General features: G+C 38.5%; 2 protein-coding genes across 2 annotated transcripts; both read left to right on the forward strand.

Moving 5' to 3' along the window:
- The first annotated feature begins 887 nt into the window (after window positions 1–887).
- Window positions 888–9,981, forward strand: LOC141797785 (uncharacterized). The gene is made up of 24 exons (XM_074679468.1): window positions 888–1,025; window positions 1,656–1,801; window positions 2,059–2,178; window positions 2,850–2,945; window positions 3,775–3,862; window positions 4,241–4,293; window positions 4,378–4,446; window positions 4,918–5,022; window positions 5,305–5,442; window positions 5,687–5,732; window positions 5,830–5,885; window positions 5,966–6,020; window positions 6,108–6,229; window positions 6,526–6,606; window positions 6,733–6,828; window positions 7,000–7,116; window positions 7,258–7,338; window positions 8,128–8,205; window positions 8,302–8,361; window positions 8,555–8,665; window positions 8,773–8,847; window positions 8,928–9,014; window positions 9,101–9,145; window positions 9,586–9,981. The coding sequence occupies exons 1-24, from the start codon at window positions 1,004–1,006 to the stop codon at window positions 9,949–9,951; spliced, it is 2,313 nt and encodes a 770-aa protein (XP_074535569.1). The 5' UTR covers window positions 888–1,003; the 3' UTR covers window positions 9,952–9,981.
- Window positions 9,982–13,706: 3,725 nt separating this feature from the next.
- LOC141798305 (uncharacterized) lies at window positions 13,707–15,403 on the forward strand. Its single transcript, XM_074680182.1, has 4 exons — window positions 13,707–13,992; window positions 14,389–14,474; window positions 14,699–14,890; window positions 15,296–15,403. Exons 1-4 carry the CDS (start codon window positions 13,797–13,799, stop codon window positions 15,299–15,301), a joined length of 480 nt encoding a protein of 159 aa, XP_074536283.1. The 5' UTR covers window positions 13,707–13,796; the 3' UTR covers window positions 15,302–15,403.
- The last annotated feature ends 6,945 nt before the right edge of the window (window positions 15,404–22,348 follow it).

Raw genomic sequence — 22,348 nt, forward strand, 5'->3', positions numbered from 1 at the left:
TTTTTCTAAGTCTAAACTTTGAAAAAAAAAAAAAAGACATAAACTTTCATTTTTACTTTTTTATGTCGCGCATGCAATGACAGCCTTACTTTTATTTAGTGCGCAGAGTCTCCATCACGGAAGCACTGAGATACTTTGAGGCTAATGTCCAACTTTACCTTTTTTTTTTGGACTACGGAATCTCAAAAGGATCAAAAGATCTAATGCCGACTAAGCAAATGCGCCTAAGTGCAGTCCAAAAAGACAGCTATGAAAAATCAGTGAAAAATGACTTTAACAAGTGACACACACACACACACACACACACACACACACACACACACACACACACACACACACACACACACACACACACACACAAACACACACACACACACACACACTCTCTCTCTCTCTCTCTCTCTCTACATGATCCTACTTCAGATTAAGGGCGGAACATGAGTCCAGATGCGCGCAATTTGTGATGTGATTATTGCACAAAGCCTTTTTGCATTTAATAATAGCTTTTAGAGTTTGTACACGATTTTACTTTGCGGAAATACAGTCAACGCCCAGTAATGAAAACTCCTGCTGCACACAAGCATTACCTGCTGGATAAGGTAAACTGGTCTTTCTTGATACAGGGCAAGTCTAACCAAACAGCTTTACTGGGTATAAGGGTAAGGCGCTTTCAAAATAAAGCAGGCTGCAGTAAAACAAAGTAGGCTAAGTAACTACAGTGTCTGCTGACGTGTCACAGTACACATCAGGTTTTGGTGAACAACGTTCAGAGCTGACACAGCTTGGAAAGGACTGATTTTCAACTCAAAAGATATAAGCCGTCATAAAAAGAGGTTTTAATTTGAAACTCTCAGTGGGAAGTCTGTTGTATGTTGTCTGACTTGAAACTTTCACTGCCTCCCCACCTTAAAACAACAGGGATGCACACACCTTGTCATCTAAATTCTGACGTAGGTCTGTGAGAGAAGACGTTGGTGCCTGGGCAGGGAAGAGCTGGACCACTATGGAGTCCACAGTCCCCAAAGGTTTGTCATTTTTGTTTTACTTATTGATGTAGGCCTATTATTATTATTTACATATTTATTTCTTTTGCAACGTTGCATCTTTCATCAAATTAAAATAGTTTGGGCTCAACAGCAATTTCAACTACAGGCAGCAGTTTCAAGTTAAGCTCTTAAAATCAATTAACAATGTTCTTTGTGAATTTGTCCGTGTTTGCTTGTGTTTCTGTGTCTAAGAGTGTGTGTTATTACGTTTAGGGTGTGGCACCTCTTCAAATAGTTCAATGAGCTTGCAGGAATAGCTGCAAAGAGCACCAAAAGAAAAAAAAAAGTTTCTTTTTTGTAAAGTTAATGTTGAAACTTTGATATGAAATTGAAGAAGAAGGACCAAGTATGTGCAGTTTTTCATTTCCTGCTTGAAGTGAAACAGTATTACACAACAGCAGCTGACCGGCCAGAAAATACTTGCAAAATCACCAGATGGTTTTTAAGAATCTTTGTTTTGAATCTAATTCAATTCATTTAAAAAATGTATTCATCTATCTTTATATTCATTCTTTGTTTTTTGTTTTTTGAATGAAAAAAAAAAGAAAAGGATCTTGTTTGGTGTCTGTCTGACAACAAATCTCCCAAACCCTACCTTCCTTTGAATAGCCCAAGGTGTTGTAGGAGCTGCAGTTGACCAGGCACCAGCAGCGCCCCCTCCTGGTCAGGTGCAGCCCCTTGCTGATGTTGCAGAGCCAGTGAGCAAGGTGGTGGATGACAAGCTGAAACCAGGGCAGAAAGCAGGAGATTGCAAGGTGAGTTGTAGAGAAATTTGGCATTTCATTTTAAAACAAGGTTCCATATCTCACCATAACACCAAGTATTTAAGGTACAGCAGGTCTGTGACATGATGGTAGGTGTTAACTTTATTTACTTGGAGTAAATATTGCAGTGATGACTGTAACTCATATGTTCTGTTCATGTGTGATATGGGCTTGTGCATATTATTATGAAGGTGTTGTATTAGAGTGCAAAGGGGAGCAGATGACCTCTACTGTTTGTCTTTTACCAGGAGTTGTACTCAGCTGACAGCTCTCTGTCCTCGTCAGACAGTGAGGATGAGGGTTTCAGCAAGAAGGACAGAATGAAGCAAAAGAAAAAGAAAAAGAAGACAAAAAAGAAGAAAAAGAAAGTGAGTGTCACAAAGAATGACCATTGTAGCTCATTCCCCTTAGTTTAGTTTACTTAGACACATAGTCTTTGTGAAGTACCCCATAAATTTAGACATGCCTTTGGAAAAGGGATCCAAAAAGTGTACTTGTAATATGAAAAGGGGAAAACCACTTCACTTCTAGATTTTGGGCCTGATTAAGGCTGCTTGCCTTCTTTATTTGTCAGTTATACTCTGTTAAAAAGGGAAAACTGCACCCAGGGTGTAAATCTGTGATCACCTTTGCAGTGAGTGGCTCACAGCATACCTGAAATAGGTGTGTCTATGGGGTTTTGTGTGTTGCCTTGGTGAAATGGTTGCAGGTGTGTGTGTGTGTGTGTGTGTGTGTGTGTGTGTGTGTGTGTGTGTGTGTGTGTGTGTGTGTGTGTGTGTGTGTGTGTGTGTGTGTGTGTGTGTGTGTGTGTGTTCTTTTCCCCTTTTTGCATTCTGCTGGTTGCTTGAGGGGGCCCCTCCCTTCAGTTAGCAGCTACACCACATTCTCTTGGAGGAGGGAGCAAAGCTTCTCCCCTGCTGTTGGTGTGATGATTCATTATGTTTTCATTTGTCACTTTCAGCACCAAATGAAGCTACAGTAGAGCCTGGGCAATTCATACTCAGAGCCGAGCCGTGACTTTTAATTTCTTTCTTAACAGGATTCGAGCTCATCTTCTTCGTCATCATCATCTTCGTCCTCCTCCTCATCTTCCTCCTCCTCATCTTCGTCTAGTAGTTCAGACAGTGACAGTGAAGTAAGTTATGAGTTTGGCAGATCTGCTCATATAGAAATCTGTATATATTTAGAAATTATTCCTGATACACAGCTCCTGTTCTGAACACCTTACACACAAGTAGCTGGCTGAAGATTTCCACAGAGGACAAAAAATTATAAAGGACATGAGTCAGAATGGTCCATACAAAATCTTTCTGAGTAGCTTCATTTTGAAAAGGAACACCCCTGGGTGTGTTTCAGTTGTAAAAATGAATTGTACTGTGGTTAGATTGTGTGTAAATGTGTTTATTTATTAATTTTCAGAAATGTTTTATTTATTCATTTATTTATTTATGTATCCTTTTGAAAATTATATAGTCTATGCATATTGATTATTTTTGTTAAGAAATATTTTTGGGGGTATTTCTGCTGATTTAAAATGAACAAAGGTTCCTGAGATTGAATTAAATCCCAGATTACAGCAGTAAGGCCTTGTCTTTGGTACTTAAAATGAATTCTTAAACAAAAAGAAACTATCAGGATGACTAAAGGGAAAAAGATGTTTTAAATGTTTTAATCTAGGGGACATTCAACTCTTGATCATTTATGTCCATGATTAACTTAGCATTTGAAATGTCCCCTTTTCAAACAAGCCCTACAGCCTGCAAGGCCTGACTCCTACCATTATAATTTCCCTTTATCCTACCTGTAAAAGCACTATATGAATCTGAATTATTATTATTATTATTATTATGATTATTATTATTGTAAGTATTATTACCTCCTGACACACATATGACAGAATCTTTGAAATGTTTGCAGAATGCAAAAAAAGAACAAGTTCTGGTATAAACTTTAGGTCTTTACAGGATGAAAAGAAGAAGAAGAAGAAGAAGAAGAAGGATAAAGACAAGAAAAAGGAGTACGTCTGGGAGAGTGTTGTTATATCCCAGACTGGTATGTGAGGCACAGTTTTAACATTTGTTTTTGCTGCTTTGTTCCAGCATTTGAAATCTATATTATAAACATTTATTAACAAACGAGACCATTTTAAAATAGTGCATCATTTAGATTCCATTTTGAGTTAATTTACAGGTTTGAAAGCTGTTAACAGAAATCAGTTAAACAAATGCATTGAAAAAAAAACAAGCTAAAGATTTTCCATCATTGCTGCAGTCCTTTTCACAGCATCTCTCCTTTTCTTTTCTTCCTTTTTTTTTCTTTTGTTTTTTGGACCAGCTGTTTGACTATTAAAAAGCCTCCCAACTGAAGCACACAGCACTTTGTTCAGGTGTAAAACATGATTCACATTTTATTCTTTTCAATGTGTTGAAGGCCCTGATGGACAAGTGGAAAAGCAGTCTGCTGAAATTCAGAAGCTGAGCCAGGTAAGGAAGATGTCCAAGCGGATTTGTCAGCTGTTGTTTTTTCTTGTCAAGTCCTAATGAAAGCATACCTGTGTCTGTCTTTAGGATTCTGGCTCATCAAAGGATAAGAAAGAAAAGAAAAAGTCCAAGGAAAAAAAGAAGAAAAAGAAGAAGGTATGTCACATTTTCACAGTAAAAGACAACCATCGTAAAGCTTCTACTGAACAGGTGCAGCAATCTTTTAATCCTGGCCTCCACCCTCACACCACCTCCACTCTGTGCCCCTCCATGTCTTTATTTCCCTCCAGTGTCCCATCTATTGTTTACCACATGAACATTTACTACTGTTTACTTTTATAATGTTCATTCATTCATTCATTCATTCATTCATTCATTCATTCATTCAGTCATTCATTCATTTATTCAGTCATTCATTTATTCAGCCATTCATTCATTCATTCATTTATTCATTCATTCATTCATTCATTCATTCATTCATTCATTCATTTATTCAGTCATTCATTCATTCACTCATTCATTCATTCAGTCATTCATTCATTCATTCATTCATTCATTCATTCATTCATTCAGTCAGTCATTCATTTATTCATTCATTTATTCATTCATTCATTCATTCATTTACAGGACTCCAGCTCCTCTTCATCAGATAGCTCATCGTCATCTTCTTCTGACAGCGGACACAACAAAAAGAAAAAGAAGAAGAAAGAGAAAAAGAAGAAGAGAAAGAAGGTAAAGTAACGTGGATGTGTTTGTGTGTCATCTATTCAGGGATTTTTTTTCTTGTAACTTTTAAAGGAGACTTTCATTTACCATGCAGTTAAAATTTCTCTCGATGAATGCTTGAAGTCATTAGCAACTGTTTTCTCTGTGGTTTATGAATGAAAAGCACCTCTGGCACACCTTCATATGAATGGCTAACCGGTATTTTATAATACCGGTATTTTATAATACCGGTATTTTATGTAATGCTTGTTTTATAGTTAAATCAGAGGTTTTTATTCTTTGACACAGGACTCTAGCTCTTCATCCTCATCTTCATCATCCTCATCTTCATCATCATCATCATCATCATCATCATCTGAGAGTGATGATGAGTGTAAAAAAGAGAAGAAGAAGAAGAAAGAAAAAGATAAAGAGGATAAGAAAAAGGTCACATCCCTTTTCTTGTTTAGTGAAAAGCCTGTAGCCACTGTATACCCTTATTGCTGGCTGTTTCTATCATGTGTACATTCAAGGGTGTTTCTCTTTTTTTTTTTTTTATAATATGCATGAAACAAGAACCATGGCTAAAGAGTTTTTCATGTACTGCATTAGTTGCTCTCAGTGTACAGCACAGATATGTCACTAACTCCAGTGTTGACGATATTCACATTTATTTATTTTTCTCCCTCAGGATAAATCAAAGCAAGTGCTGAAAAGTGATTCCTTGTCAGCAGCTGGTAGGGTTTCCCTTTTCTAGTGAAGAGACAGTCACTGGACCCAGACCCAAATCTTTGAGACTGACACGGTGCTATCGGTCTGTTTTCATTTTTGCAGATGCTCAGGTTGCAGAATCAAGAGCTGATGGTGAAAAAAAAGGGGGAAAGGATAAGGTGAAATACATTCACTCCATAAACATGACAGATACAGTATGTGCACATGCCTAGACATGATTTCTGCTTGGTTTTGACAGGCTAAAGACGAGCTGACCAAAGCAGAGGATGGGAGACTGTGCTCTACGTTTGGTGGTAGGTGTTTGATGGGACTCTCAGAGTCAACATCTGTTCAGGCCTTGGTACAGGTTTTGACTTGTTGTGAATGCTCCTGTCCTGCAGGGGAAACACAGGCCATCTCTGATGCTACTATGGAAGGTCACCTCAGTGATGATGAAGGAGAAGGGGGGAAAGAGACGGATAAAAAGAAGAAAAAATTAAAGAAAAAGAAGAAGAAAAAAAAAGTAATTATCATCAGCTTTTATGATTGAAGTTTATCATTGCATGATTGCATTCAGGGGCAGGCTGGCCATCGGAAAATTTGGGACTTTTCCCTAATGGCCGGTCTATTCCAGACCCTAACTGGCCGGTGGTCGAAGCATTTTTTTTTTGTTATGAATGACAGGAGAAGACTGGTCATCTTGACGTTCTGGAGAATACCAGAATATTTCCAAAAAGGACCCTTTCATTATTTTATTGTTCTCTATAGACAGTTTTTCACTGCTAAGATTTTTCTCTGTGTTCTCCTCTGTATCTGTAGGACTCTGGTTCTTCTTCCTCCTCCTCCTCCTCTGATAGTGAAGATGATGATGAGAAGAAGAAGAAGAAGAAGAAGAAGAAGGTACAAAAAAGACATTTTTGTAATTCAGTTGTTCATTTCTAAATAATCTTTGTCTTATAAAGAATTCTTCAAGCTGACTCCTCCCTTTTACCATTTTGAGCTCCTTTCCTCCTCTCTTTCCTACAGGATTCAAGTTCTTCCTCCTCGTCTTCCTCTTCCTCTGCTAGTGAAGATGATGAGAAGAAGAAGAAGAAGAAGAAGAAGAAGAAGAAGAAGAAGAAGGTTGAATGAATTCAGACACACTATTGTTGTTGTTCATCTGTAAAATGATTTCTTTCTGTAAAGGATTCTTTATGACTCCTCTTTTTCTCTTCTTTAATCTTTCTCACGATCCTTCTCTTTTTTCTCACTCACTCTATCATCCATCAATCTCCCCGTCAATATCTTCAACAGGATTCCAGTTCTTCCTCCTCATCTTCCTCTTCCTCTGATAGTGAGGATGACAAGAAGAAGAAGAAGAAGAAGAAGAAGAAGAAGAAGAAGAAGAAGAAGAAGAAGAAGAAGAAGAAGGTAAAACTAAGTCAGTCACCCTGATGTCGCCATTTATTTCTCTTTACTGTGAAGGATTCTTCATGACTGTTCCTCACCGCCTCCATCTCTCTTTTTCTCACTCTTTCTCCATAACCCATCAATCTGTCTATACTTTAACAGGATTCAAGTTCTTCTTCCTCATCCTCCTCTTCTTCTGATAGTGAGGATGACAAAAAGAAGAAGAAGAAAAAGAAGAAGAAGGTAGAGCACGAAATGTTTATAACAGGAATCTGTTTTGATCAGGTTGACCAGTAAAGGCATAGTTTGCATCTTCAGTCTTCACTACACAAAGACTGTACTGACCCCCCCCCCCACACACACACACACACTTTTCCAGTATTCTGAAAAAGACTCTGGTAACCAGAATTAACTTTTTTTTTAAAGACATTTATTTTTAAATCCTTAGAAAATCATTGAAATAATAATTACAGACTGCTTTCACTTGAAGCTCTGAGTCCAACCACTACGGCCTGTGGATGTGAATCTGATGACAGGTCTGGTATGACATGCCTTTGTTTCATTTCTCTGTAAACTCACACACCCTCCTGTCAGGCTCCTGGAAACGCTTCCTTTGAGGACCACAACAAGCTTTTTTTCTACAGTTCACATTTTTCAGACGCTCCCCTTTGACACATAATCTTTGGAAAGTATACTCCGTAACTCCATATTTTTTTTGTCTGCCTGACAGCTGTGTAACATCTCTGCTGCTCTGACCGTCATCTTAGCATTAGCATTATAATGCTGCCTCAGTTGTTGGTTAACTGGCCCAACTTTTGGTCCCCTCTGCTCTGAACATTCAGCGCGCCTCTCCATTTCTCCTCTCCTGTCCAAGCTCTGATGGGTTCAGTCACTGCGTCACAGCAGGGACGCAGTGAGGTCATGCTTTACAAAAAACTGACACCCTCTCATTATTTTGAATGTAAAACAAACCTTGTCCTATATTTGGGTCAATACGGTACTTTGTGTCTGACTGACTGACTTCTGTTTCAGAAGAGCCGCTCTTCAGATGAAAGTTCCTCTTCTGGTTCATCCTCATCTTCCTCTTCTTCTGATTCTGATGGTGACAAGGTAAGAGCTCTAAGCCATGTGAGCAGTGTTGACAGAGACCGATCCCTTACACTTAATCATGTTTTGTTTTTGTTTTTTTGTTTTTTTTTTTTGCAGAAAAAGAAAAAAAAAAAAGATAAGAAAAAGAAAAAGGACAAGAAGAAGAAAAAGAAGAAGGTAAACACAGGTCATTTATTGAAATCATTTTGGTTGATCTCAGGGTTTGGAAAGTTTAAACAAAGATATTAAATTATCCGAAGCACAAGATGCTAAATTCCTCACAAGAGGAACAAATGTTCCTTATTGTGACATTTCTGGGGAAAAAAAAAATGTGTGTGTTTTTGTTTCCCTTTATTGACCACCTTTTCAGGACTCCTCATCCTCCTGCTCCTCCAGCAATTCCTCAAGTGATGATGACAAGAAGAAAAAGAAGAAAAAGAAGAAAGATAAGAAGAAGAAGAAAAAGAAAGACAAGAAAAAGGTAAACTTTTACAGTGTACTGTTGACCCAGCATTCCTGGATCGTAAACACTGTTTTTTACAACTGCAGTAAAACATATATTCATGTTGTACATTCACTTGTATCAAGGACACGGATTCTTCCAGTAGTGAGGATGATAAAAAGAAGAAGAAGAAGAAGAAGAAAGAGAAAAAGAAGAAAAAGGTAAAAGTCACTTTTTTCTCGAAGAACATATTTTTGCATATTTTTGATTTAGAAATAATTTTAAAACGGTGCTTGTTCAGGAATCAAGTTCTGGTTCATCGAGCTCATCAGATAGTTGCAGTGATAATAACATGGAGGAGAAAAAGGAGGAGGACAAGAAGCAAAAGGTACTTTCACTGATATGGTAAAACGGCAGATGATAAGAAGCCATGTGGAGGGTTTTTCATGGTTTTCTTTGTGTGTTTGTCTTTAGAGCTCAGGGTCTTCAGGAAGTGAAATGGAGAGGACCAAAAAAGATGTGAGTTTATTTTCAACTAAGAGGTTACTGGGAAGACTGAACACGTGTTGGGATCAAGAAAGTCACTTCTCTGTCTTATTTTGATTTACAGTATACACAGCTCCCTGTTTTTTACTCAATTATGTTCATGTTCAGCACAGTCTCCTCAGGTCTCTGTCTAACATGAGTCTGGTTCTGTCCGAGGTTTCTGCCTGTTAAAGGGAAGTAGTTAGTCTCCATGGTGACTTGCTAGATGCTGCAGAGCTCTGTACTCATGGTGGATTAAGATGAGATCAGAATCCTCATCTTGTTATCTTGATGTTGGGTTTCTGTTAACAACATTTTATTAACATTAACAGGTCTAGACCTGTGAATGTTTTTGTAAAGTGTCTTGAAATAACGTTTGTTGTGATTTGGCGCTATACAAATAAAAACTGAGTGAATGACTGATTTAATTTCAGGAAAGTCTGGATGCTGCTAAAAGTTGTGAGCCAAAAATGGATACAGTAAGTACAGATGGTAAAAGACTTTTGGCTCCAAGTGACAGCAGCTCTCAGCCCGGTGGTGCTCCTGTCGTCTCCTTTGCATCCTTGCCCTCCAAACCAACAGTGAAGCTGGATCCAGTGGGTTCATTGGCCACATCTAATCCCCCTGTCTCTGGCACCACTACCACTATGAGCATGGGGGATAGAGTCACAATCCGCAGGTCTCCCAGCCCCATGGAGACGTTGATGGGGAGTCCAAAGAGGCTTGGGGATGGAGGGATCCGTTCCTCCACTAATCTTAGTGCTGGTGATCTACTGAGGGGCCCGAGGCCTTACCACTAACACAGAGATCAGAAAAAATCTTACCTTTTAGCAAACAAACTAAACAAAACATTGCTAGCATAACATAGCAGAGCAGTTTGATGATGATCTTTTAAGGCTGATCCTCTTGATGTGTTTTCTGGTGAATACTGGTGAGGGGGTAAATATGCATTGAGACTTATCACTAAGTTAAAGTTATAATTTTCACTTTGAGCTAAAATGTCTGGTTTTGATCACATGATGATTCATGTTGCTTGCTTTGCTTATTAAAAGGAAGTTTATTACATCTGATTGATTCCTTCTTAAATCTTTACTTGTAAAAGTTGATTTTAATAGCTGTAACATATGTTAAAGGTGGGGTCTGCAGGAAGTTTTGTTACTTCCTCGTAAATGCAACATTCAAACTGGGCTCCTCCTCCTTGGCACAGTGCCAGCAGCAGCACACTATGGGGCGCCGTTTGTAAAGCAGCATATGCACAAAAAAAACCCAGCAACATTTTGTCACATTTAGCTTCAAACCATGTAAAAAAAATGTGTGTGATTTTTTTCTAGTGACCTTTAATGACATTTAGAATAATATTTGTCATCTTAGAAAAATCTTAAATAGTAAAATGCAAACATTAAATGTCACACGTAAATGCTATATATAAATCTAAATGTTAAATCTAAATGAAAATGTTAAATCTAAATGTTAAATCTAAATAAAAATATTAAATCTAAATAAAAATGTTAAATCCAAATGTTAAATCTGAATAAAAATGTTAAATCTAAATCTAAATGTTAAATCTAAATCTAAATTGAAATGTTAAATCTAAATGTTAAATCTAAATCTAAATGTTAAATCTAAATCTCTCGGACACAATAAAATATTTAGCTAATATGCAAATTGAAACTCTGGTAACAGGAAGTACCAAGATAAAAGCTCACTACTACTAGAACTACCATTGTGGTGTTCAACATGTTATCATGCAGTGTCAGAAATAAACAGCTGCTAGCACAGCTGATAGAGAGAATCTGATCTATTTAATTGTGGTGTTTCAGCAGAATGAATTAAAAAGATATATATGGCACAAAATGTGGAGGGAGACTGGTATGGCTGAGAGCATAGGAAGGGCTGTTCTGGCAGCCATAAGACAATTTGTTACGGCATCAGCTTCATCGCCTGCTGCAGAGCAACCGCGGTCACTCGGTCAGTGTTTCCAACTCTCCAGCATCTGATTGGTCTGACTGATCTCCAGCACCGTGGAAACAGTGCTGTTAGCGGAGACGGTCAGAGCCGCTGTCCCTGCAGCAGGACAATGGACAGCGGGGCACATCGGAGGACACAAAGCACATCACCTTGTGGGCCAGCTCCCGAGACAGATGTAATCTGTTCCTTTGTCATTAATAGGAGAACAAAATGAAGAGACAGTTACACAGCTGGCTTATCCATTCAGAATACTTTTGATCCACCTGCACTCCTGGTTTGTCATCACCGAGCAGAGCCTTTGGTGATATACTGTATACTCTCCCAGTGTCTCCACCTCATCCTCCTTACAACAATGTACTCCATCTTTTTAGATCACGTTAGAAATAAAGACTACCTGTTTCAGGTTTGTCAGATATCAGTAATTATAAGACAGATCCCTTATTTGGACCTGAAAGTACCCATCTTCTTTCAAATCATTTACATCATGTAACTACAACTTGTATCTCCAGGGTTACTTAATTTATTTCTAATCTTACAAAAAATCTCTCATATCACATTTTTTAAAAAGTGAAGAATATTGTGCCTTCACTTTTAAAGTAGCCTGTGTCAATTGTAAATCCTCAAAATATGACAGGTTTGTGTGAAAAAAATGCCTGCAATGAAGTTTTAGCTGCGTTTCCACCAAGCAGTCCGGGTCGGTTCAGTACGGTTTGGGACGGTTTGGGACAGTTAAGTCTGATCCCGTTTGTGTTTCCACAGCAAACTGTGCCCTCTCGTGGTGGGTGGCGTGTAAGCCGGAAGCCGCAGCTGGTAAACAATAGTTGATTTATTGTGCACAAAATGTGAGTGCAGTGGCTGAGAGAAGCAATAAATGAGTGTTTGGGCTGCTGGCAGGAGGGTAAAGGAGGCACCGTAAAAGAAGGAAAAGAGACAAGAGTAAATTCACTAAGGATCCAACAATTACAAGAATTATTCTCAAAATACTAAAGCCAAGTTTACACGGAGACTCCCGTGAAGATTCTTCCTTGGCATTTACAAGAGCCACCCGGGTTAACATGAGGATGGTGTGAAAATGATCCACGTTAATACAACTCCAAGAGGACAAGTCACAACGATGTAGTGGCCATGCCAGGCCAGTAGTTGGCGATGTGGAGTTGTACTGAAGTGGCACCGTGAAATCACGTACATGCGCACTAATGCTTTCTGGTTTCGACAGCCTTTATAGAAGGAGAAGAAGAAGCGGATGTATTTTTTATAAACAACAATGGCGAGTGGACGTTTGAAGACAACAATGAAGATAACAAACCCAGGACAGTTAGCAGCACATATGCTAATCCAAAATCAGCCATCATTGTTGTGCTTGTTCTCTCTTTTTCTGCAGTTTTATTGTGTGAGACGGTTGGTAATCCAACCTTGAGGCGCATTACCGCCACCAATTGGACCGGAATGGCTTAACTGGAAGTTGTGGCTGCGCGCCCAACCTTCACCCGAAACTGCGAGTACGTATGCGCTGACGTCAGCGTTCCACCCTCAAACGCTCTGCTCTGTGTTTATACGAGGCTGGATGGAGGAGAGTTTTGAAAACTCTTCACTCTGCACTTCTTCTTCTTCTTGATTTACGGCGGTTGGCAACCGTTTCTTTGGTGCATTACCGCCACCTTCCATTGCTTCTTGACTCTGATCACTTCAGCTGCATCTCAGAGAGAGAAGGAAAAACAAAAAAACAAACAAAAAACAACAACTATACCTGACCCACATCTGTACCTCACATATATTCCTTAAATCCTATTATAGATACCTGTTTCCCTCAAATACCTCAGCAGGATTTTCCTCTGCTCCCTTCCTTCCTTGCTCAATAATCCTCCCAGTGTAATCTCCTCCACCCCACATTTCCTCAGCCTGTCCCTCATCACCCCTCTTTGCTCCCCATACTTCTAGCACCACTTTATTACATGTTCTATAGTTTCCTCCTCCTGACATCCTTCACATAATCCAGTATCATGTTTTCCAACTAGTTTTAATGTGCTATTTAATGAAAAATGCCCCAATCTCAGCCTTACAATTACCACTTCATCTCTCCTTTTTCTTCCTCCTTCACTTGACCCTTTCACACTCTTTTGCACTTGATAAAAATGTCTTCCTGTTCTTTCTGAATCCCATCTTTTTTTCCACATTTGATAGATGTTTCCCTTGATTATGCTCTTTACCTCTGATTTAGACATACTTACACTCATCTCCACCTGTCTTTTTTTCCATCGCTTCTTTTGCCAACTTGTCTGCTCTTTCATTCCCTCTCACTCCCACATGTGCTGGAACCCACAGAAATGTTACCTGCCCTCCCTTGTTATGTATTTTTACGATTGACTTAAGAACCTCATACAATATATCCTGTCGGCTGCCAGAGATTGATGTCCTAATGCTTGTTAGTACTGATGCTGAATCACTCTGCACTTCAGTCAGTGCAGACCTTAAAAGCAGGCGTTGATTACTCTGATGGGGCACAGGTGAGACAAGGCTGCAGCGGCAGGAGCAGGTGGGGGAGGGGAGTGCCCAGACTTAAAGAGAGGGGGAGGTGGTAACCAGGAACTCCAGAGCTGGTACAATCCGGGATCACCACAACTTTGTGGGCATTGATGGCATTGTGATCAAGTTATACACTTAGTGTTGGGAATTGGGGATGGGCAGAGATGCAGTTTGTAAGCTATGTTCCACAGAGCCATGTTTTCCTTCCTGCATTAAACACAGGAGGGCTGAGGGGCGTGGTTTCATCAGGGTGTTTTTCTCTTCAGTCACGGGAAACTCACAAGTGTCTGTGGTAACTTTGTGGGAAAGACACACTCACTGGACCCAGATGTCATTTGACCTGTCATCAGGTAGGATCAGATTTATGTTAGATGTACAAAGTTATAATATCTCAAGTGGTAATGTAATGCGTCTAACTTCATTTTTGTCAGGTGGGTATTTTGGCTTGCAGCACAGATACTTAAATGTACAGTGTAGGCATCTGGTATCAAATCAACTGAACATGTTTCTTATTTGTGACTGCGATGCTACTTCTGTGTTGATTCATTCTTTGTTCAGACTCTTTTTGATATATATATCAAAAAGAGTTTGAACGAAGAATGAATCAACACAGAAGTAGCACAGAAGTATAAGTATATATATATATATATATATATATATATATATATATATATATATATATATATATATATATATGACATCCTATTGTTACTGAATCCTAACTGATCTGCTCTGTGTTTATGCAGCTGTAGACATGGATGACGAGAAACAGAAACAGGAAAAAGCTCAACAGAATGAACTCTCATGGCCTTGGAGTAAAAGTAAAGACAAGGTAGGGGCATTGGGCATGAAACCTGTGTATTTTATGTAGTTGGACATAATGCCAACTGACCCTGACCAAAACTGATGTTGAAAAGTTTCTTTGCCGGTAACCTTGTCCTCTTGATGCCGGCTGTTCAATACAAAACACTGCATCTCAGACTTGTTACTTAATGCAAATTTAAAGTAACATCAACACCACCCTCACAGACAGAGTCTAACCTTTCTCATTTTTAGGGTGACAGTAAGGACAAGTCTGACAAAGACAAATGTGAAGGCAAGGACAAATCTCACAGTGGGGAGTCAAAATGTGACAAAAGCAAGAAAAAGGGGAAGAAGAAGGATAGGGAGGAGAAGAGTGGGGAGAAAAAGAGTGGTAACTCAACATCATCCTCATCCTCATCTTCCTCCTCCTCCAGCTCTGATGAGGTAGGTCTAACACCCCTTATCATTTTCAGACACACTTTTTATTTTTCATCTAAAAGGGCTTTCCCTTGGTTCACTGTCTGACTTGTGTGACCCTAAATGCTCTGATTTTTGTTACGCGCTTATCTGTAGCTCCTAAATGTTTTGAATTGCAACATACCTGTCCCGTCATGTTTAAAAATGCAGTGCGATAATAAAAGATCCTCAACTGGTCACACCTGTAGTGCATGTTTGGTTTGACCTGACACATAAAGAGAACCCCTCCCAGGGTGGAGGAGAGAGGAAAAATGTTAGGAAGGTGTGTCGTGAAGAGTCTTTGTCATCAAAGGAGTGTTGGTATTTTAGATATGCTTTAATTATTTATGCCACCTCTCTGTTGTAACAGCATTTTTCTTTTTGTCCTTTCAGAACTGATACTCCCTGCTGGACTGGACTTTTCAGCTGCTGTCGTTATTTTACCCAGGGGAATAATCTTACCATGATTCAGCCTAATTACAGCTTTTTGTTGATAATCTTGAATTTATAATGACACTATTCAAGTAAAGTGTGTTTTCTTCATTACTGGTTGTCAAACTTGTCTTTTTTTTACATTTTATTTATTTAATTTTTTTTGTGGAAACCATACTTAAAATCACACAGTGCAATGGAATTATTTAACAGGCATGAGTAAGATTCCAAATAAGATTGTTATAAATGAGTGTGAGATTCTAAAACTGTAAGTTAGTGTAAATAGTGATATCTCACTTTATATGTCCTGTGTGTGTGTGTGTGTGTGTGTGTGTGTGTGTGTGTGTGTGTGTGTGTGTGTGTGTGTGTGTGTGTGTGTACACACACATATAATAGGGTCAGGAATGTAAAAGAGATAAGGTGACCAAAAAGCTTAACAGCTTGTAAAGGGACATCAGCTGCAGCTGATATTTTTTAACTAACATTCTTAAGGCTGGTACACATCACAGGATTTCCCACAACTTCACACATTTACAGAGCACACACTTGATGACAGCAAAAGACAGATCAAGATTTCTCTCTCCTGATGTCACAGTGTGTGGTCTGCACTCTGAGGACACCACACACTAACAGATTCTTCAGCAGAGCTTTAGCTTCTTCACCCTCAATATTCCAAATCTAGCGTAGTAAAACGTGACTTCGGTATAAACATGACCGACGTACGAGAAAAAGCAAAGATGTTTTGTTTTCAGACTCTAGACTTTTGAAAAAAATCACGCTAAAGAAAAGGGATTATGGAAAAGGTTGTGGAGATGGCAGGGATACGGGCTGTATGAACAACAATGTGAGCTGGAGGTGAGTAAAATCATTTGAAGTATTACAAGCCATGTATACATGGACCCAAATATTCTGCTTGCATTCGGTTTATTTACTCAAACGGAAAGAATTAAACCTTTAAATACACCTCATTCCCAAAGAAAGGTGCCAATCTGAATGGACATTTAATCGGTTTCACAGGGGTGGAATATTCCTTTCCCCGAACCGATTGAGGTATCATGTATCCACTCAAATGGAAAGTTGTCAGGGTGCATTCTTTCAGCGCATGCTCAGATATGACGTAAGATGCAACCAGAGATGTTCCTCAATTTTAAAAATGGCGGCGAGCCGTCAGCACTGGGGGAAAGTTTGCTTTTGATCCAAACTTTGAAGAACTGAACATAATTTCAAGACTGGACGGACACTCGCAATACAGAGTATTGCAATACCGTGATAAAAAAAACTGTTGTCCTCCGTCTTTGATAAATCACGTGATGTTTAGGTTTTTCTGTGCATGCCCCATTGACTATTCTGTGATTACAGCGGCGCATGTAGACCAGAGATTGGAATATTCCTTTCCATGTATACTATTGTTTTCGGAAAAGTCATTAAGAAAGATTCCATTCGGAAATACGAAAAACTCCTCATGTAAACGTGGCTACAGATAGATTTCTTACTTCCTCTTCGGTCAGTCAGCTGAGTCAGCTGGCGTCTTGATTGGCTTTGCTCTGGTACACGTGACATTACACGCTGTACCTGCTCGGCTCCTCTCAGAGCGCCCCACACACTACAGGGTTTTTAGTCCCAAATATGAAACATGCTCATTATCTACAATCTCTGAATTGGAGGCCTTCTGAGCAGCTCTGACCAGAAGAAATCACTCTGAACACACCCCACACCACAGGACAATCACACATGACGTCATCAGACAATCAGGTCTTTGCTGGCTTTGATCGTAATGCTGCGGCCACACTGGACGCAAATTTGTGAATTTTAATGCCTGTCATGCCCGAGGCTGGACTATTTAGACAAGCTGAGGGGCGATGCTCATCACTGCGCAGGTGGAGTAGAAAGCTCATTCATTATAGATTGATACAGATGTCTCTAAAATAAGTTGGCAATACTTTATGTGTGTGCATATTCATCTCTCAACAAACCTCTACACTCAATCCCTGAGAGGCCTGCTGCCTCTCCCTGGTACAACTGTTACAACAAAACTCCACTGAGAAAAACACAGTCAGACTCAGTGATGACCCATGCAGGTAAATCCAGCTGGAAACCAATATTTACAGAACTTACCTTCAAAACCTGTCTCCTCAGAGACTTTCACCCAAGCCTGCTCTCTTTTTCTAGGTCTCTGTAGAGTACACACGTCATTTCATATAAATCAGGCCACATTTAAAAACATGAACATATAATCGTTGTATGCTAACTGCTAGCATATTAATAGAATTTCCGATGTACGTTAGCATCAAGGTAGCACTAAGTGCTGTATAGCGTTTTTGGTAGATTAAGGGTTTATTAAACATGTTGAATGGATTAAAAATGACTCTTGTCCAAGACTATTAAACTTGTTTGTTGAAAGTTGCTATTTTGCTGTAAAAACAATGTGTTATGGATGTATACTACCCGCTAGCATATACCTTGTCAGAGGGTGCATTTGAAAACTCCTTCCTAACTCCTTTCCTTTCGACTTTACCTTAACCCCGATGGAAAACGTCACAGGGTCAAGGAAAGGAGGGAGTAAGAGGATAGGAAAGGAGAACTGCGGTAAAAGAGGAATTGGACTGCACTTTCACTTTGATGTCATATTTAAGCAACGAAAGCTTCTTGTGAGGTTGTAAGCCATGACGAACTACAATGTTCCGAAAAAGAGAACTACAACAACCGCCCTTGAGATCTGCTTTACCTCACTGCTATGTTTTGTGACCTGTTAACATCAACAATAGGTGTTTTTTCTATGACTGTGCATTGTCTTTTCTGCTCACAGCTGTAAGGTTAGGGTAAATAATGTCAAATGTTTACATATTAAAACCTTAAGCCTGCTAATACATGTTTATCTTTTTTTATTTACACATTATCATTGAGAGCGATTGTAAAATACCAAATATGTCTTTCTTTTATTGATTGTTTCATAATAAACATTACTGGAGACCCCGTTGTTCTGTGTTATTATTGGAATGATTAACTTCATATATTAAGACAGATGAAAATATGGTAATTAGTACATAATATTAATATAGGAAACAAGTAGCACAATTGTTTGATATTCATCAACATTATGGCTAATTATGGAGAAAAGTAAATTCTTGAAAGTAACCACTTTATAAACAATAACATGCAATTATTTATCTGTCCACCAATAAATTAAATGTTAAAGATATGAACAGAAGGTTATCTTTGAAGCATATTTTTGTCTTTATGCCTGCCCAATTGTTTACTCTGTATTGTCTACATATCATCATTATCCCTCAAAACTAAAATATAAACACACAAAGTAAAATGTTACGTCTTAACAAGCTGTTCTACACAGAGCTCAATGTTTACATTTGCAGGATCACTACAATCTAGTTATAAAAATTGGGTCATGGTAGTTAAATTATCAACTAACAAATGTTTGAAATGTCTACTTTATTATGCTAGGTTATTAAAAATTGGACACAGGTTGAGAATGTTATTTTTCTGTCAAAGAATTACACAAACTACTTATTCTGCATCAGATCACGTATTTATATCACGTATCGCGTATTTATATACGTCAGCTGCCGCAATGCATTATGGGGCGTCCTTTCTCCTTTCCTTTTATAAAGGATGGTCCAGTGTTTCCTATATATATATATATATATATATATATATATATATATATGTATGTATGTGTGTGTGTGTGTATGTATGTATGTATGTATGTATGTATGTATGTATGTGTGTGTGTGTGTGTGTGTGTGTGTGTGTGTGTGTGTGTGAATTGGTGCATTCAAAGCAACCCGTCACTCGTATGTTTCTCAGTTGAAATCTCCGAGCAATTTACGACTTCGGTTTGAATTCTGGGATGTAAACAAACCAGCATGGAAGAAATTCTAAGATTTATGCTTGGTCATTTCAATTACCAAAGGAGCCTGCAAGTTCTTTATTTAAGTGAAACGGTGGAGAAACGGCGCATGAGGTATTTACATTATATTTTACGGTATATGTTGTTATTTTAAAGTGTATTTTTTGTTGATTAATGCACTAAACGCCAGAGTTGCTGCCAATGTGCAATGTGTGAACATCAGACTAGATGTTTACACTTGTAGCCCAGCGATGATAGCTCTCTCTCTCTATCTCTCTCTATCTCTCTCTATCTCTCTCTCCCTCTCTCTATTAGCTGTTTCGTTGGGACACATTTGTCCACCATTTCGGACACATGACAGATTGTAGTACATAACAGTGTGTGTAAATTGTGATTGCAACGTTCAAATATGCTTCACATTGTTGTAAAGTCTATTTCTCACCGTGTGTCACGCGCAGCACCACCGCATACATAGAGACTGTCATATTACTTTGGCACAGATTTTCACAAGTCGTAACTCGGAGTACATCGATCTGGTACGAGTTCACGGGTCGTAAGTCACGAATTCGACTGCCGTTCCAGGGCATTTTCTCGAGTTACAGGTGGGAAATATCCGAGTTAGGAGCTGCCTCGAACGCACCTTGAGTACTGGTACACCACTTGCACTGAAAGTCTGGTTCTACTTGCCTGTCAGGGAGACTTTTATTGTGAAGGGCACAGCACTGTCGGGCTTCAAAGCCCCGCCCCCTATGAAAATGAAATATGAAGTAGAATTTTCATTTTTTGTGTGACAATAAAAAATATTAAAAAAACGGGCCGTTCCTTGTTTTTTGTTTTTGTTTTTTATTACAAAACACAAAAACGAAAGAACGAGGATCAGGGGACTTAAGTATAATTCATTTTTCTGTCAATACCAATGAACAGAAAAAGCGAAAATGGAGCCTTTTTTCCTTTTTTTGTTTTCTAACAAAAACTAAAAAACGTTTTTTTCTTTTTTGAATTGAAAAAGAAAGAAAACCAACACAATCAGATTACAGCTGAATTATGTTTTTTGAACTTTCCTTTCTCGTTTTTTCGTTTCAGGTCTAAAAACGAAGAAACAGATGAGCGCGATCATAGGTAAACTGGACTCCCTACCAAAATAAAAGCCTTCCTGATAAATGGGTAATAAATATATATTACGTTAAATGACGCTTTTATTTTTATATAGTGTTTATTATGTACACTGCTATGATATTATTATTATTATTATTATTATTATTATTATTATTATTATTATTATTATTATTAATAACAATAATAATATCCATTAGAGACACTAAGAGACATTTAATGCATGGAAACGAGATAGTTAATGCTTGGCTACGAGTCAGTTCACCTTTGTGAAAAGTGTTGACGATATGACTTTGATTATGAAATACGTGTCTTAGTTTAACTTTGTGACATGCCAGCTGCACGGCGTGTGCTGATGGGTGACATTGATGTACCCTGGGACTGAAAACAACGAACTAGCTACCTGACAAGATCGCGGGCACAAGCAGCTGAAATTAACTTCCTCTGCAGGATGGCTGGGCTTATTCACAGAGACGGGGTGAGAAGCTCGGTCGCCCGGGAAGAGCTTTGGTGTAGAACAGATGCTCATCCACCCTGTTCTCTCCATTGATAAGAGCCAGGGGAGGTGGCTTGAACAGAACATTTTCCCCCTTTTGCCCAGTAGATGGCAGTCTGAGCCAATTCATAAGAAAATCCAGGACTCTGTTGAGGGACTGTCAGTTTTGTTACATAATGTTACATGACTTTGTTTATAATTTCCCTTGTGTTATTTGTTTCTAAATACAAATTCACATATTTCTTGTCTACTGTTATTGTACGGACAGCTGGTCCCTTTTGTATGAGGTTTTCCATCTCTGAATCCTATGTTTACAAATGAAAATTTATAATGAACTGCTGTACATCTATGTGTTAAGGTATAGTTTTTAATGTTTTTAATGTTTCAGGTGAAGGCCTCAGGAGATTTCCCAATAGGTCATAGGTTGACTACAAGTGTTTTAGATAGTCCAGGTCGAAGGTCATTGGTCAGATGAAGAAAGGTGCCTTATAGTCTAAAAAGAGTTCTGCTCTTTTTGGTTAACTAGAGGTGTATTGCTTTATATAGTGACTGTCTTATGTAAGCAGGTATTTAGAGCCATTTGTGACTGGTTCACATTGGCTTTGAATCCTCTTTCAGGCATGCCTGGGTGCCTAATTGACACATGCCTTTTCGTAATCGACCCTTTCATTCATAAAATCAAAACTGTCAGCAGGTTTTTCTTCGTCATCTTCACATCATCGCCCCTCCGAAAATAACACTACCGATGACTTTGACTCAGTTGATGGCAAGGTGGAGGGAGCTGTTGAGGCAGCTGATGAAGAGTATGCCTGCAGAAGAAGGGATGTTTGTGGTTTTTTGTATCCAGACAGTGATGTGTAAACAGCAGACTGCTTCTCTTGCTCTAGTTTGGATAAACGTCTGCCCAGGTTAGAAAAAGAATATGGTCAGCTCCTCCAAAGACTTTTATTTTTACAGTAAATCTTTAAAATTAAGGAATGTGTATCCCAATGCCCCTAGCAAAGGGAGATTTACAGCTCACTGTACATATATATTTTTATTAATATCACTGTTATATCATATCTATATTAAAACACCTTAGCAGCCATGAAACCGTTGAATGTAGTAAGGCTCATACAGTGTTTATGCTCCTATGGACAGACTTTGGCGAGCTCTTCCACACTGTTGGGCCTCACCTTATAACGCTCAATGTACTGATAATTATGATTATGATTATGATGATGATTATTATTATTATTATTATTATTATTATTATTATTATTATTATTATTATTATTATTATTACTACTACTAAGATTATAATAGCAGTGTACATAATAAACACTGTACAAAAATAAAAGCGTCATTTAACGTAATATATATTTTATTACCCATTTATCAGGAAGGCTTTTATTTTGGTAGGGAGTCCAGTTTACCCATGGTCGCGCTCTTCCGTTTCTTCGTTTTTAGACCTGAAACGAAAAAACGAAAAAAAGGCTCCATTTTGGCTTTTTCTGTTCATTGGTATTGACAGAAAAACAAATTATACTAAAGAAATCAC

The sequence above is a fragment of the Halichoeres trimaculatus genome, unplaced genomic scaffold (assembly GCF_033239565.1).
Source record: "Halichoeres trimaculatus isolate MK-OKI-2021-1 unplaced genomic scaffold, fHalTri1.1 fHalTri1_scaffold_9, whole genome shotgun sequence".
NCBI lineage: Eukaryota > Metazoa > Chordata > Actinopteri > Labriformes > Labridae > Halichoeres > Halichoeres trimaculatus.

Coding starts and splice junctions, on each gene's coding strand:
- LOC141797785 (XM_074679468.1), top strand. CDS start 1,004: ATGGAGTCCACAGTCCCCAAAG. Junction 5,023..5,304: donor AAAAGAAGAAGAGAAAGAAG/GTAAAGTAACGT, acceptor TCTTTGACACAG/GACTCTAGCTCTTCATCCTC. Junction 6,230..6,525: donor AAAAGAAGAAGAAAAAAAAA/GTAATTATCATC, acceptor CTGTATCTGTAG/GACTCTGGTTCTTCTTCCTC.
- LOC141798305 (XM_074680182.1), top strand. CDS start 13,797: ATGGGCAGAGATGCAGTTTGTAAGCTATGTTCCACAGAGCCATGTTTT. Junction 13,993..14,388: donor GTCATTTGACCTGTCATCAG/GTAGGATCAGAT, acceptor GTGTTTATGCAG/CTGTAGACATGGATGACGAG. Junction 14,475..14,698: donor GGAGTAAAAGTAAAGACAAG/GTAGGGGCATTG, acceptor TCTCATTTTTAG/GGTGACAGTAAGGACAAGTC.